This window comes from Morone saxatilis, unplaced genomic scaffold (assembly GCF_004916995.1).
Source record: "Morone saxatilis isolate NCDOM2014 unplaced genomic scaffold, NCSU_SB_2.0 Contig12, whole genome shotgun sequence".
NCBI lineage: Eukaryota > Metazoa > Chordata > Actinopteri > Moronidae > Morone > Morone saxatilis.
The window spans coordinates 4,797,620-4,813,918 of record NW_023339674.1 but is presented as its reverse complement, the minus strand read 5'-3'; the positions used below and the strand labels follow the sequence as shown (position 1 = coordinate 4,813,918).

Sequence of the window (16,299 nt, the reverse complement as noted above, 5' to 3'; positions counted from 1 at the left end):
TTGATGCCGAATTGTCAAGAAGACTGTCGTCAAATTGTGCCCTTAAACTTGTGTTTCTAGAGTCACGTTTTTCGACGGACATGTAGGAATAGTTAAAATGTAATATTCCGTAAAGGGAGTTTGGCGCTGGGAGCTTTTAACCTAGTTTAATTCAAACTGCTTGAAAAACACTAGGTAGATTTTAAAGTATAATATTGTTGTCTGACATTAACTGCTGTTAGTTATTAGTTTGAATTAATAGTTTTAATAATGTGTGTATCGATTACTGAGTGACTGATCAGGTTAATTATCAGCTTATTTTACAGTTTATAATGGCAGTATGCTGTGAATGGTTGCCCTTGTGTGTGCCTGTGTTTAAAGTACTAATTAAACCTGATGTGCTTGTTATTAATGGTGTTGTGAATCACTCCTGGTCAGACTCCTTCTGTGTCACCGCCTGTTGCTGATCAGTCATGTAATGTGAAAACCACAACAATTTCAAGACTGAGAGTTGTTTACTGTGAACAGCACAGAGATCTTCAGTTACACTTAATTTTCCAGTTATTAGGCTTTATTAGCTAAAAGCAGATTCAGTCTGAGGATGTCTGACGATATGTTGCAGGGTAACTGGTTGTATTAGACGGTATCAGTTTCAGTCCTGTGTACCTAATAGGATAAGAGGCCGACACCCGCCCTGATTTTCACACTCTTTATTTTATTTCATAATAATACAGTTGGCATGTCAAGTCTAATAGCTAATTCACTACCATTAATGAAAGCGGCTGTGAACTGACATTTTTTCAGTGATTATTTAGTGGGTAAAATACCAGAAATGATAATAAATGCCTATTACAAATCTGCAGACCCTCAAAATGATATGAAACACAACAACTTACAGTAACTTTTCTGTGTCTTACAGGAATAAAAGACACAATCATTGCAGACTGCAGAAAATCTGAAGTATGGAAGGTAAGGAAACAGCTTGACATTGCACATCCAACTTTTATTTGATTTATTGCCTTAGAATTGTGATTTCTTATTTTGGCAACCTAGAAACCTATTAAAGTGTGATACATAATGATCTTCACAGATATTGATTCTGGACGCCTTCACCACCAAGCTCCTCTCATCATGCTGCAAAATGTCCGACCTGATGTCAGAGAAAATAACAAGTAGGCTAACAGTGAAACCTTCTTTTTACTTATAATACTTTTTACTGAACAAACTGAAGTGTGTATGTGGATGTCTGTAGCTACCTTGTTATAATAAATGTTTTGTTTCTTTAGTCGTGGAGGACCTGTTCAAAAGCAGAGAGCCTGTTCCAGAAATGAAAGCAATCTACTTCATGTCACCAACCGCTAAGGTGTGAACAATAACCCTGTAGTCGTAATAATTGGAGGTTTTCATTTCTGCAAAATGAGTTTTTATTTTTAGTTTCAGTCTGATCACTCTGTTGTTATATCTGAAATTTAATTTCATTTCATAGTGTGTGGATGCCTTTATTGCTGACTTCAAGACCAAACCCAAATATAAAGCAGCATATGTTTATTTCACTGACTGTAAGTAATCACTACTTTATTCTACTACAACTGACTTTTATCCAATATGATCAAAATGCTCTTTTAAAAAAAAAAAAAACATATTATCTAACATGTAACATGTAAACTAAAAGCTTTTCCATCCCACAGACTGTCCAGACGACCTGTTCAACAATATGAAGCTGTACTGTGCAAAGTACATCCGAGTCTGTAAGGAGATAAACATGTGCTTCATGCCACAAGAGGCACAAGTAAGTGGTTGCAGAGTGCTTTTAGGTTCTTTTGTAATGCTCCATTTCCTCTTTTTATCCAGACTCTTACTTGCTAACGAGGAAAACTTGTTGTGTTCAGTGTCAGGTTGCTACTGAAGAGATTCGCAGTGTTTTGAGTTCATCTGGGTGTCGGCTGCTTTAAGCTATGATGTAATAATTTTACAAACGTTGCATTATCTGAGTGTCTTGGGAAGTTGTTCCCTCTCTTTTAAAAAAAAAAAAAAAAAGGTCTTAACATTCTTAGTAGTTTTGTGAGTTTTACAAAGTTAATGAAGTCTTGTTTATTTTTGTTAATAATAATTTCAGGCTTTCAGTTGTGGAACAGGAACATTCCTTAGAGGCTTAAAACAACCCACATGTTTCTTTATTATATGATTACATGCATTGTTCACTTTAAATGAAAGTTTTCTTTACACTGGTGTGCTGAATGTTTTTCAGGTGTTCACTTTTGATAATCCGGGGGCTTTCCAAAGCATCTACAGTCCCAACAGTCAGGACAAAAAGAAGACACTTGAGACACTCGCAGACCAGCTTGTCACGCTATGTGCCACATTGGATGAGTATCCAGGGGTCAGATACAAGAAGTAAGCCAGAGCAGTTTTAGTTTCTCAGCTTACAACGCACCTCAGCCCCCAAGCAGAGTGAAACCTTTTACGAGAAAAGCTCGAACAGAGACCATAGAACACGTTACCTGACTGTGGCTGCAAATAAATGAGGCAGAAATAAAGTTATAAGTGTCACCTCACTTTGCCGTAGCGTAGCACAACCTAACATTTAAATATGAATCCAAACAAGCAGTGTGTAGCTTTATTTTTGAGCATTATATATTATTTATTTACTATTTCCCCACATTATAAATACAACATGTACACTTAACACATGTGCAACAAACAAAACTGACAAATGGACAACAAAACAGCAACACAAAAATATATAACAAAAACAAACAGCCACCCTTCCAAAAAATGTCCTGAAGGTTTGTCAGAAACACTCAACTGGGGTGATTTAAAGGACATTTTCTACAAATGAGTTAAACCAGTACATGTGCGATATGTATTAACACGATTGTGATAACTCATGGAGAACAATTTATATCACATCTAGAGACAGCAACATGGAGAACGCCAAGATCCTTGCAGAGCTGGTGGACACCAAGCTGGTCAGACACTACGAGCTGGATGACAGCAGCAAGAAAAAGGTGAGACACCTGCTGAACAAAGAATGTTGACAGAATACACAAGATCTTCGCCCAGGGAGGAATCCGGGAAACACAGTATTATTTTCCACTGCCTGCTCAATATGAGGCATCATGTAAAAGCCTCAAGCAGGTTGATTTATTGTTACTCTTCACCAGAAACTGTTTGCAGTAGTTGCTGCTCTGTAGAAACTAAGCAGTATCACAAAAGAGGCCTTATACCGTCGAAGAGCAACCACTATATTAAGAATAAGGTGTTATATTAAATGTTTTTTTCTGTATATTTCCTTCCTATCACAAGGGAAAGACCCAGGCCCAGCTGCTGATAGTGGAGAGAGGTTTTGACCCTGTCAGCCCCATCCTGCATGAGCTGACCTATCAGGCCATGGCTTACGACCTCATCAATATCCAGAACGACACCTACAAGTAATCCAAGCTTTTCTTACTGTATCTCACTCTCTTCATTTCACACATACATAATATCCTTTCTGCAACATAGCGCAATGTTCATATTGCTATTTTTTTAATGTAGACAATACATTAATAGCTGAACCTAATCATCTCGTTGTTATTTTTGTGGCCAGGTATAAATCTAAAGATGGCTCAGAGAAGCAGGCCGTGCTGAATGAGGAGGACATGCTCTGGGTTAGACTGAGGCACAAGCACATCGCTGAAGTCTCAGAGTAAGTGCGCAAGATCTGAAGGATGGAGGTGTCCCATTTTTCTCCTCCTCATCACCCCAACCCTAACCCCATTTCTTTCTTGCATTAGACAAATCCCTAAGATGGTAAAGGAAATATCTGCTAGCAAGAAGCAGCCAGATGGCAAGGTATCATGCTGTGGTTTCTTCCAATGTGCTTCATTATTGAGCTGTGTATTTTCATACTTAAAATGTTTAACTTGAGCAAACATGTAATAAAAAATTTTTTCCAGATCACAATTACCAATTTGGCCCAAATGATGAAGAAGATGCCCTCATTCCGTAAACAGATAACCGAGGTATGCAGTAACGGTATAATGATCTAGATTTGGCCTGTAAACTGTTTGTCTTTACCATAATGTTATCTATTTAACTTAAGGTTGAGGTTTTCAGCATAATTTGTTCAAATGGGCCATTTTAGGGGCAACGTTTGGGATCTGACACTGGTCTGAGGACAAATGTAACACTCATATTATTTGCTTCCTAGTTCCTACCAGTAATTATAGACATATGTGATAATTATGTACTGTTTGGGTGTGGTGCCTCCAAAGCCGGGTATCTTATGTGGTTGACTTCAACATGTTTTTAGCAGAAAAACAGAATGGAAAGGCATAATTTGCTGCCTCTATGATTAATATCTTTGTCATTATAATTAAAGGAAATCATTTTTGAAACAATAATTACATTATCTTTACCTCTTTTAACTTTTAACTGTTCTCTCTGTCGGAATTCTAGAAAACTGTTCACCTGCAGTTGGCCGAGGACTGCATGCAACATTACTCAAACAACGTGGAGAAACTCTGCAAAGCTGAACAGGTTCGTTTGTTTTCTTTTGCCAAACATTTTTACACACAACCCTGTTTCAACAAGCCAGTGCGTGGGCGGTGGTTAAGTGAGTAGAGATAACATTTGACAGGTTATGAAGTGTCACTGATCCTATGAGTTAGTTGTGAAGGTCAGCTTCCACATGTGAAAGATGTGGAGCCTTAAGCAAGTATTAAAATAAATGTTGTTTGTCTCTGTGTAGGACCTTGCAGTGGGGTCAGACGTGGAAGGGGTGAAGGTGAAGGATCCCATGAGGACTCTTCTGCCTGTGCTGCTCCACCCATACAGCACCCACGACAAGATCAGAGCTGTGCTGCTCTACATCTTCAGCCTCAGTGGTACACGCTCTTCTCCTACAGCAGACTGGTCTCCTTTTACTGTCTGTCCATAAGCGTTCTGTAAAGTAGTATCTTGCTGTGTCGCCATAAACAGTATCCTCTCAGACTGACCAAGAGACCTTTAAAGAACAGTGTAAGGCAATGAGAATCAGTTAGATGTGACTGCTTGTCTTTCCAAAAAGAAGTTCTTAGGTGATTACTAGTCCCATTTGTTGATTTAATTTTATTTAATAGACCACATCAGAAGAATATAACATATATTTGTGAATACTGTGGTGATTCCAGGGATGTGGATATTCCAGTTAAGAGTAATAATTAATCATTTCCTCCAAAAAAGACCGTAAAACTATCATCACATTACATTTTCACACTGATTTGTTTGTTTTTATTTGGTGGCTGTAAACAGGAACAACAGACGAGAACTTAAGCAAACTTATCCAGCATGTAAAGATTGAGGAAGAACGAGAGTATATCCTGAACTGGAAAGAACTGGGAGTGCCTATCATCACGTCGGTATGTGAAGAAGAGAAAAAGGAAAAAAATTGATTTGATTGATTTAACTATGGTTTTCACCATGTTTCACTTTGTATTTGTTTGTCCATTCAGTTCTGTCATTCAGTCTCAACTGAATCCTGCTAACTGTCTCTTGTACTCTTTGTTTCTAGCCTAGTTTCTTCTCTCGCAAACCATCCAGACGGGATCGTTCCCAGGAGCAGACGTACAATCTTTCCAGATGGACTCCTGTCATAAAAGACGTGATGGAGGTCAGTGAGAGGAGATTACCATATGGTATAATGTGTTCATAAGTAGAGACTTTATTTTATCAAATTTGATTGCAGTTCTTTGAAAACTCTTTCTGACTGGATTTTTATTAATTTGGTAAACAGGAAGTTTATAAACTATGGCTACCAAAATAAATTATATAGCATAACTCCAGAGAATTTAAAGTGGGTTGTAGATAGGACTTAGGATGGGAAGGTAAAAGAAAAAAAGTTCTGGCATTAATGTAAGCTGTGTCTCACAAATCTCAACATGTAGCTCGATCTGGGTCACTGTACAACCCCAGTCCCCTTTCTGAATGGCATCCATGAGAAAAATGATGTGCAGAACTGTAAAAGCACCACAAAAGGAGCTTATCAGATTCAGGTCATCTGATAGGCAGTGTTGTATATATGTTCGTGTCGTTTTGTACTGCTTTATCCGTTTGTGAAAGACATCATCTTTAAGGCACAATAATGCACCAGTTGTGTTTTGATCCCTGGGGATGATCCTTCTGTTTCGGCAACATCCTTCTGTTCTGATCCTCAAATGCTTTTTTTGTATTTTAAAAGCGTTCGATATAAGAGGTTATTGTTGAGATTATGTTTTGTGTTGAAACAGAGGCAGGATGTGAGCGTCTCCTGCTGCCTTGTTAAAGTTTGTGCTATAAAATGAGACATATTGTACACACACTACTCTAATTTACCCTTTCACTCTGTTTTGTGAATAAGTTTGCTTGTGGCTGTTTGTTTTGAGTCTGGTAAGTTGAGCTGTAATAAATCCTCTCTGAGGCTGTTTCATTTAAAACTCTGCTGTTGAGTCAAATTCTCAGAAATGAATAGGGAACTAAGAGGCAGAGTTACTCCACTGCCCTTTGGTCATGAAGCAAGCTTATTTCTAAAACATAACCTGATGTATGATTCTCAGTTCTGTAATTCCACAGAGCAGAAATTCCACATGTTGGTATCAAATGATGTCTGCAAGAGGAAACTCATAGCCACAAAGAATATTCCCCTTGTCTTTTTACATGCATTTTCTTTTGCTAATAGAATTTGTATGTAGTGTAATTTTAATGTTAAAAATCAGGTTGATGTGTAACATAATAAGTTCTTTTGTGTCTTTTCTTCATTTTAACTTCCCTTTCCTGTCACACCTGAAAAGCCCTTTCAGTCTTCCCCACCTGACCACCTGGTTTCCTGTAAACAGTGAACAGCTTGCTCTTACAGCAGGAAACAATAGTTTTTGATGTGTGGCAGCATAAAGTCTGGTTGAAATCAGTTTCAATTTGCTTCTTTTAACAAATCTGTGTACGTCTGTGTATCAATTTAGAACCACAACTAATATTTTATTTATATATATATATATATATATATATATATAATATAATATAAAGTCTGAGACTGAGAAGTGCTTTTTCTTTATTTTAAGCTGTGCTTTGAGATCCCTTGATGTATATTGTAGTTATGTCCTTTCTCCATAGTTCAAGATTTACACATTGGATACTTTTGGAGTTTGGTTCTTGGTCACAGAGGGATTGTATTGTCGCAGACTGCATGTTTTATTACAAGTCATTAAAGTCAAACTTGTTATCCAAATGTAAAGACAAGGGTAGCACCACCACCTAAAATCAAAACCCATGTTTGAAACCTGGTATTAAGTGTTGATCAGATGGAACTATTTGCTCATCTCTGATCATTTCAGGGCTAACCCTCTCATAACATTAGTACTGAACTCCAAAACTGTCAATTCAGCTTAGAGATTCTAGATTTATGTGCATATAAATGTAAGTAGGATACCTCACATTAAGAACAAGCAGAAGTCTCAGATCTATAATATTGGATGCCCAAAGAGATTTTAATTGTACAAATGACAGCTAACTTTACTTTCAGGATGCCGTAGAGAACAAACTGGACACCAAAGAATGGCCGCACCAGTCTGAGTGTCCTGCTGCCTGGAATGGCTCCGGGGCTGTTAGGTACAGTCGGTTTTCATGAATCATCACACTGCAACTGAGTCAGTAGTTTCTGGAAATAATTATACATTCTGCTAGAGATGATCTGAAATGGCTTCATGTCAAAAGCTCCTGGCTACTTACAAATATCAGTGTTTCTCTTTGCTGCCAGTTACTCAAAAGTCAGTTGTCTTTTCATTTTCATCTGAAGGAAAAACAATCCTAAGACAGAAAGTTCATATTTGCTTTTACAGACAAATACAGACAGAGGGTGATAAAACGGCGCCCTCCAGTGATCGTTTCTGTTACTACCTTCAGCTCCAGCTTTTTGATCTGAGTCTGTTTCTTAGGGGATTGTTTTAAGTTTGACTGTCACTGAGTTTAATAATGTGAATGATGTGAGTCTGTTTTTGCATCTATCTTTAGTATCTATTCCTCACACTCTCCCTACCAGGACGTTGGTTTTGCTGTTTCTTTCTACAATTTTTTCTTTTAAGTTTTATTTATGTTGTCCATCGTCTGCTCCACAGTGCCCGACAGAAGCACAAGGGCAGTGCTCAGGACGAACGCCGGACTGGCTCACGCCTCATCATCTTTGTTCTAGGAGGAATCTGCTTCTCTGAAATGCGCTCTGCCTACGAGGTCACCCAGGCAGTAAAATCCTGCGAGGTCATCATAGGTGAGATCACGCAGATAACGGTCTAATCTACCCGTTACTCTAGTATATAAAATATTTTATCAAACAGCACTTTGACTTCACCATAAATATCCTGAGGAGTTTGTACTCACTAACAATGCAAGAAATATTTCTGTGGTTCCTATTAAAGCCAGTTGGTAACTTTAAATTACGGCCATTCAGATTAACTAAAGGTGGGTTTGGTCCAGTTTTATAAACTTTATTCTTGGTTTTGGTCTGGATTGTAAACTCACTGCCACCTTCCGTTTTAGATAAAGTGTTCCTTTATTGATCCCCCATAGGAAAATGTAGTGCAAAGAGTAGAGAAAGAATGGTCTCAGAGACATATAATAAAAATATATACACTAAGTTTTATGCTCTAATTTGGGAGCTAATGGTTATGTATACTTTGATTCTAGGATCTTCTCACATTTTGACCCCGACCAGTCTCCTGGATGACATCAAGGCTCTGAGCAAACGCCCCGTGGAGATTTTCACAATAGACGAAAGGAGCAACGCCTGAGAAGCCGAACCCTCCAACTAACACCTCCCCAAATTACTCAGCATAGTGCACTCAAACTCAATTTCGTAAATGGAAAACTGAAGGGAATCTACCTTATACTTATCTTTATGTTTTAATACTCTTTTCAAACCTGGTGCACATTAACAGTAGGTATGAGGGTGAATTCTCTTTTAACTTGGTCCTTTCATGAGGCAGATTTTCTTCTTGAAGAAAAGCTAAGAATATGGCCTGCTTATGGCAATTAACAATTGTCATTTGACAATATAGGTCATATTAAAAGTGAATTGACTTCATTCTGCTATGAGCATTTTATGTAAAAATTCTCTAATCTGCCTATCTGTGTTTGCCTTTGTCCATAAAAGAAATGATTGGTTGTTATGTTACATGTTGAAAGACCTCTGAGACACTCTCAGAGACATGATGGTGGAAAGCTAATGTATATACTGTATGTAAGCACTGAGTCCCTGCTGTGTCATTCTGACTTTTTTGTCACCGTTGTTAATGAACACTTTAATGTAATTTTGAAGAGTGTTTTTAACTTAGTGTTGACGTCTCTCTTGAACTGAACAACTGACTAATAAATGAATGAAGTGGTTCAAATTGTTGTGAACTGGGATGAAGTTACAGAATATCAATACTATGAGAATTAAGTAAATAAAGCAAAGTACCTGGATGAGCAGGGTGAACTTAACTAAATTAAATCATACTAGATACACAACTTCATGAGCCCAGGAAAGCTGTTGCAATATGTTTGCGTAGGGTGAATTGTTTGCTGAATAAGTGATGGCACTTACCCTATCACCCAAGTCCATCAAAAATGCTGTAACTTGATATCCATCACAATGGATATCCAATGAGCACTGCGCTCATAACTCCTGAACACACAATAGGTGAATAGGTGAACATATAATGAAGCTACTGTAATGTTATAGATCAAATCTGCCCCACTTTAGGCATTATGTTTTAGTTGCACGCCATTGAGATTGTTAACTACATGTTCAATACTGTATACAATACAGAAAAGTGGCGATATTTCCTGTGTTTTCTGAATAGAGAAAACACGAGAGGGGTGTTGAGTCTTCGCTTTGTACTGTAAGTTAATGGAACAAACCTTATACAGTAGATTAAATTTATAGAAAATGAATAGAGGAAGTTTTTACTAAATTTACAGTGTAACTGAATAGTAGCAAACGAAAGATGAGCAATGAATAAAAGGCTTAATTTCATAAAGCCGGTCTTCAAAAACCCTTTATCTCAAATCTCCCATGCTTGGTCGTGCTAAAGGAGGTATTACAAGACCAAATCAAGTAAAACTTTAAGGATAAATGAATCACAACTAATCATCTGTTTAATAGATTAAAAGCAGAGATATGTTATTTATCGAAGGTGACAATGTTGTTATAGTTTGATAAATTGGGAATATCTTGGCACTAAAATCAGCAAAACAAAAGTCTTTTATGTTTGTGTTTATGGTAGAGCCAGAGGGCAGGACACAAATCATGATCTGATATGTGATTCTTAAAAACACAATCATGATACTTGTGAGGGTATCGTGTTTGTGGGAAGGAGATCATATCAGATGTGATTAAACTAGAGAACAGGGCGGCTTTTTTACCGTGAGCTTTAAATCGGAATCACGTTGTCGTGTACAACAATGATTTTTATAAGCAAAGTTTGAATACAGATTTTATTCTTATTATTTTATTTAACTTTTTATTTAACCAAATAAGCCAATTGAGAACCAATCATTATGTTTTATTGCCTGGTCTTGGCTGGTTTAACCTGCACATGAAATTGGTGGAAATGCTTGAACAGAGTCAGTATAACCAAACATTTTTTTAACTAGGCTCTGAGAGTACAATTAACAGTATGCCAACAGTAGACGCTTAATGCTTAATGCATAAGCATCATTTCAGACTTTCGATGAATTTAAGAGTAATAACAAATGTATTACTACTTGTAAAATAAAAAAATCCAGGTATCCCAAACAGGAACATTCAGTTGAATTCAATGTGTACAGCCTCACTAATGTATGTTGAGTTTCAACTTCTTGACCACTTGAACAGAAATGATCTGAATAAGGACATATTGGAGGGTTAGGGTTATAATTAGTGCTTAATACAGTTTTAAAAAGGCTGTATTGATAAATGTGATGTCATCCTCCACCAGCGGTCTGGCTGAAAACATCTTTTGCTGTGTCAGTAACAGGAAAAAGTGTCAGGTGACATATGAGCACACTCACAGGGTCGTCCTGCTTCACTGACTCTCTATACAGGAACACTTACACTTAACAAGGATAACCCTGCTCTCTGACAATGACCTACTTTCATTTTATTTTTCCGCTACAATATATATATTTAATTATCTAACTCTTCCTTCACTCTGTGAGAGGGGGGCTTCATTGTTTCTGTCAGACATCCCCAAATAAACACATATTGCATATAATTAATTCGTGTCTGTGATTTTATTAACAAATTTGGTTCTATTTGTCGAAACAAAATTGTGTTCATTAGTGAAGGCTGAATTCCTAATGTATATAAAGTCAATGGCAAGGCAGCTATCTCAAAACCCCTAATTTCTTAGGAGGAAAAAAAAAGTAGGCTAATTGAATAGCTTTAATAATTTAATAAGTAAATTGAATCAAATTAAAAATTGATGGTAACTAAGCACAGGTGATTTGAAGGACGTTGGATATATTTAACCCAAAATCATGAACAAAAGGGTATTAAAAACCTTAAATACTCCACAAATCAACCCATGAATAAATTCCCCATGGGTCCACGATATAAGTCCTTACTTAAAAATGTTTAATGAACGATTAATAACTGAGAAATGTGTGCAGTTTAAGGGATATTAGACAAACTTAAGCTTTAATAATTAAGCTAAACTAAAAGAGTGTTTACATTTGTCTTGTCGTCTGCGCATGCGTGTGACAACATCGTCATGGCAACCGGCGTTTACACGGCAGCCAAACCTTAAATCTGACTTCTGACAGCTGAAGTTTTCTCCTTTAAAATACATGTAGTGTTTAATTTACACGAGTTTAACTCTGAACTAACTTAAATGGATGCAGGTGAATCATTTCACGAAAGGATACGCGCCATTTAAAATGCCGTCGACCTGCAAATGTGTTGCGGTGGACCCGGGGGGAGGGGGTGCGGAGCCGGGGGAAGGGGCACAGAGCGACCGGCCCAGAGGAGCTCCGGGCGGCCAGGAGAGGCGGCGAGGCCCCGGTGTCCAGGAGTGGTCCGACGGGTCCAGGTATGAGGGAGAGTTTGTGAACGGATTCAAACACGGCACAGGAAAATACACGTGGAGTAACGGAGAGGTAATGTGAAATTAACACGAAGCAGGCACTTTATGGTAACTTATAGCCTTTTTTTTTTTATTATTATAGTTTAAGTTAAGGGTTCATTTTAATAAAAACAGACTGTAACAGTGAGGTTGTTCTGTTATGGTAGAAACAGAACAACCCTGGTGGAAAGTTCTTACATAAAACATGTTTTTTTTTATATTGTCTCCTATCAGTTTTCTAAAAGCAAGTCACAATTATATTTCCCTGTCTGCCCCTTTGTGTAGTGCTATGAGGGCTCTTTCTACAAAGACTACAGGCATGGAGAAGGACTGTACTGCTGGCCCACGGGCCACAAGTTCATTGGCAAGTTCTATCTCAACAGAAAGGAAGGATACGGACAACAACTGTTCCCCGACGGAGCCACCTTTCAGGTAAACCGGGTGGATGCACATTAATATGTTTTCTCATCTACAAATATCATTAAATATCAATGAACTTTCACCTCTCCCCTCAGGGTTTGTACCGTGCTGACCAGAGGTTTGGTCCAGGCGTGGTTAGTTATCTGGATGGGCGTGAGGATGCGGGTCTGTGGCTCGGAGAGCGTCTGCTGAAGCTCTGTGCCTCTGTAGAAGACGGCTTCAGCCTGAAGAAGTTTCCTGAATATGCCGCCTACATGGACCCAGCTGCCACCACAGAGCCCCTGACTCAGGTACATGCTCCCCAGTGTCTCACTCACTATGCCAGGCTTCATTTTCAAACATATATTTGGTTGAAATGTTCATATTTTATACTTGTTTGGATCCCAGTATGAAAATGTTTGAACCAGCCAAGAATATGTAAAACCTCCTAACAGTACTGCCCCGAATAATCTTTATAAAACACTGAATTATTGTAACATTTAACCGTATAAGCAGAAACATTGTACTATATAGAATCTAAATCTTAAAATACTTTTTTTGCACCAGTTTATGTCACTAAAATATGTATCTGCACCCTTCTTCTCCTTACCAGCTTCCCATCGTTGGTCTACAGACAGAAACCAGAACAGACTCTAAGGTAAAGTACTGCTAATGAGTAAGTACATAAGCGTTTAACTCAACACAGATCCGTTAATTCCCCATCCTCTTCAGGCGGAGACGGACAGAGATCCGCTGTCAGATGAGAATTGTATCCTTCCCATCGGCATTGAGAGTTACTCAACAGATGGCGAGCACTTGCCGCTGCCCCCTGGCCGAAGAAGAGAGTTGGATCAGCGCTTCTACGGCGAGCTGTGGGAGCCGGACCATCATCAGCACCGAGGCTATGAGCGAGACCCACTCTCCACGCTCCCCTTACGGGCCCGCATGCAGGCTCACATACACAAACACAGGTCAGACAGGATTTAGGATTGGTACCAAAACACATTGTACTGGCACCAGTTATTTAGTTAAATAAAAGGACATACGCATCATACACAGGCTGAAATAATGTATTTGTATCCTGTTTTATTGTATTTTATGTGTTTGTGTGTCTCAGACTGCAGGCTGACAGTGTGGGCTGGGATGTGGCAGCTGTTCTGTCTCTGAACAGGGAACGTTTTGGTCCTAAAGGGCCTTTGGAAGTCAGTTCAGAGTCGTTGATCCAGCACGCCACCCGAGGGGAACTGCAGGCCGTGTCACAGATCCTCCAGACCGGTTTGGTCCACCCTGATGTAGCAGACTCAAAGGGACACACTGCACTGATTGCTGCCACAGTAACACATTCATTTTTTTTTTTTTGCCCATTGTTTATTGATTCAGTTGTTTTAGGTTTCGAAAACGTGCACTATAGTCAGATATTCAACAATTACAACCAAAAAATACAACAAAATAAATAGAAATAAAAGATTCTTAGGTTTATTCTGTTTTTAGACTCACGTTTGTCTCTCTGACGGTTGTTTTGTTTCTTGTACCTGTCAGGTAAACTGCCATAATGATGTGATCCAGCTGTTGTTGGATATGGGTGCTGATATTGACAAGACGAACTGTGAAGGCATGTCTGCTCTGGCTGTGTGTCATGTCCTCTACTACCCTTTTCAGTCTCTGCACCCCACTTTCACCGAACCGCCCGCCAAAACTCAAGTAGGATTCTAACTAATGTAGTTTGTATCTATGTTCCCTCATCACCTCTACATTATAGCTCTACAGACAAATGAAAAACAACTTGTCCTGTAATGTGTCATCAGGTCTTGAGGTCTCCATCTACAAATGGGAACAGTCCTCAGATCAGCCAAGTGGACTTCACTACAGACACACCCAGGTTTAACAACAGACCACAGACCGCTAACACAACCCTGAGCAGCCTGACCAACCAGTCATCTCTTTGTTCTCTCTAAAACAAGCTAATGAATTAATTTGACTTTATTTGTTGTTGTATATTGTAGGACAGCAGGAGAGCCAAACGAGCACTTCTCCCATCACAGCAGTGAAGTGTCCAATGACGGTGAGCTCATCGCTGAGCGCTGGCCTGACCTGAATGAGCCCGAGACCCCTGCAGACACTGAACACCTAGACGAGGCGGAGGGAAAAGAGACAGAGAGAGAGGGACAGGAAGAAAGGAGCAGGAGGGAAGAAAGAGAGATAGAGAGCCGATGTGATCAAACATGGGAAAATGAAGAAAGTGAGGTAAAAGGGAAGGAAACGAAAGAGGACGATAATGTGCTTGGTGAGAGGAGAGAAATGGAGTCAAGCAAAGAGAATATGGAAGTGAGGAAGGAGGTTGAGGAGGATGTGGAGAAGAGAGTAAGGAATCTTCATGAGGAGGATGTGAAGGAGAGAGACGAGAGAGGAAGTGAGGGCGTGCCTGGTGTGGAGCGCTCCATTCAGGTGTTAGACGGCCACATCGCGCTGGGCAGCGTGCAGTGGAAGGAGTGTCGAGCTAAAGCACCAGGAAGAGCTCAGGTATAAAGCGCAGAGATCCCGTCCTATAATTGGTTTGATAAGTTGGTACTTGTTTGAACTCACCGTTGTCCACTCAACTCTCTGTCTGCAGCAGGTCAAAGACAAAAAACTGACCCAAAAACCAACCTTTGACTCTGCCTGCTCGGTCAGCAGCTACAAGATCCAGGTCACAGAGGAAGCGATGCATCGCTCAGCGGAAGCGTTGAGTCGCACGGGGTTTCCTCAGCGCTCCGACACACAGGAGACTGTACGCAAAATGGCTGCCATGAAGACTGAGTCAGTTCTGTCCTCTCTTTTCCTGCGCTGATTGTTCTGCTCTGGTAATATTTGTGTATCTATGTACTAATCCGATGTGTTGTGTGCCTCTCTGACCAGACACCGTATTCGTTTGAGCACCCTGAAGTTGTTATTGGAGCGGGGAGCCGACCCCAACATATCCAGGGTCCCCATGCCAGTTCTCTTTTTAGCCATCATGGCGGCTGACACTGAGGCCGTCAGGAGGCTGCTGCTGTGTGGAGCTCGCACTGACATTCCCCTTCCACCTGAGGCAAGAAAATATGTTTTACTTTAATATGGAAGGATTTTTTTTTTTTGGTTAGTGTTATCAGAATTTATTTAATGTCTCAAAACTCAACTCAAACACACGGAAAACAAAAAATGAGAGCATCTATATTACACCCATATTTCCTTCTCATAACCCTTCATTCTTAATTTCCAGAAACTATAGAATTGCTCTCAACCTCTCATCCTTTTTGTAGAGGAAGGGTCTGTATCCCCTGCATGTAGCTGCAGCGCTGCCCGGTCCATCCGGTCCCAGAATCACAGAGTTGCTGCTCCACGCGCTCACTGACCCAGACGCACAGGCATGCGACCAGGACGAGATCTATGAACCAGATAAGGTGTGTCTATCCTTTAAGCTTTTCCAATAAAAAATTACTACTAATTGTAAGAAAAGATTTTTAGTCAGAGTATTTTTTTTTTCACAGATTTTCATGAAGACCCAGGAATCACTGAGCACCAGTAAGATCCCGCATCTCAAAGAAGGAGGCCAAACAGCTCTGCACGTGGCCTGCCAGAGAGACAGTGACTACCGGGTCAGTACATATTGTACCTGTACACAGCACCACTGATGAAACCTTCACAAAAAGTCACGTCACGTCACTTCACAAGTGTTGTCCATTTAAATGACTTACGTGTTTGTTGCAGAATGCCAGTAAGGTGGTAGCCCTCCTGCTCTCCCACAGAGCCAGCACAGACCTCCTCTGGAGTGGACACTCGCCTCTTTCCCTCGCTATAGCGGCTGGGAATGACCTGGTAACCCCCCCCCCCC

The 16,299-nt window shown here is 39.7% G+C and overlaps 2 protein-coding genes across 2 annotated transcripts in view; both read left to right on the top strand.

Annotated features, from left to right (window-relative positions):
- The window catches only part of stxbp3 (syntaxin binding protein 3), a 10,001-nt gene extending 645 nt beyond the window's left edge, over positions 1–9,356 (top strand). Inside the window, exons 2-19 of the mRNA XM_035653822.1 lie at positions 899–948; positions 1,070–1,151; positions 1,266–1,342; positions 1,466–1,538; positions 1,668–1,768; positions 2,228–2,373; positions 2,894–2,987; positions 3,286–3,410; positions 3,569–3,667; positions 3,756–3,813; positions 3,918–3,983; positions 4,420–4,500; positions 4,712–4,847; positions 5,254–5,360; positions 5,513–5,611; positions 7,496–7,581; positions 8,088–8,236; positions 8,653–9,356. Of these exons, the coding sequence (XP_035509715.1) occupies positions 899–948; positions 1,070–1,151; positions 1,266–1,342; positions 1,466–1,538; positions 1,668–1,768; positions 2,228–2,373; positions 2,894–2,987; positions 3,286–3,410; positions 3,569–3,667; positions 3,756–3,813; positions 3,918–3,983; positions 4,420–4,500; positions 4,712–4,847; positions 5,254–5,360; positions 5,513–5,611; positions 7,496–7,581; positions 8,088–8,236; positions 8,653–8,756 (1,733 nt within the window). The 3' untranslated portion in view covers positions 8,757–9,356. The remainder of the gene's footprint in view (positions 1–898; positions 949–1,069; positions 1,152–1,265; positions 1,343–1,465; positions 1,539–1,667; positions 1,769–2,227; positions 2,374–2,893; positions 2,988–3,285; positions 3,411–3,568; positions 3,668–3,755; positions 3,814–3,917; positions 3,984–4,419; positions 4,501–4,711; positions 4,848–5,253; positions 5,361–5,512; positions 5,612–7,495; positions 7,582–8,087; positions 8,237–8,652) is intronic.
- A 2,509-nt stretch (positions 9,357–11,865) lies between these two features.
- The window catches only part of ankmy1 (ankyrin repeat and MYND domain containing 1), a 7,041-nt gene continuing 2,607 nt past the window's right edge, over positions 11,866–16,299 (top strand). Inside the window, exons 1-14 of the mRNA XM_035653582.1 lie at positions 11,866–12,084; positions 12,336–12,482; positions 12,566–12,760; positions 13,063–13,107; positions 13,182–13,420; positions 13,567–13,783; positions 13,989–14,150; positions 14,255–14,328; positions 14,453–14,969; positions 15,061–15,245; positions 15,345–15,516; positions 15,728–15,868; positions 15,956–16,063; positions 16,176–16,283. Of these exons, the coding sequence (XP_035509475.1) occupies positions 11,866–12,084; positions 12,336–12,482; positions 12,566–12,760; positions 13,063–13,107; positions 13,182–13,420; positions 13,567–13,783; positions 13,989–14,150; positions 14,255–14,328; positions 14,453–14,969; positions 15,061–15,245; positions 15,345–15,516; positions 15,728–15,868; positions 15,956–16,063; positions 16,176–16,283 (2,529 nt within the window). The remainder of the gene's footprint in view (positions 12,085–12,335; positions 12,483–12,565; positions 12,761–13,062; positions 13,108–13,181; positions 13,421–13,566; positions 13,784–13,988; positions 14,151–14,254; positions 14,329–14,452; positions 14,970–15,060; positions 15,246–15,344; positions 15,517–15,727; positions 15,869–15,955; positions 16,064–16,175; positions 16,284–16,299) is intronic.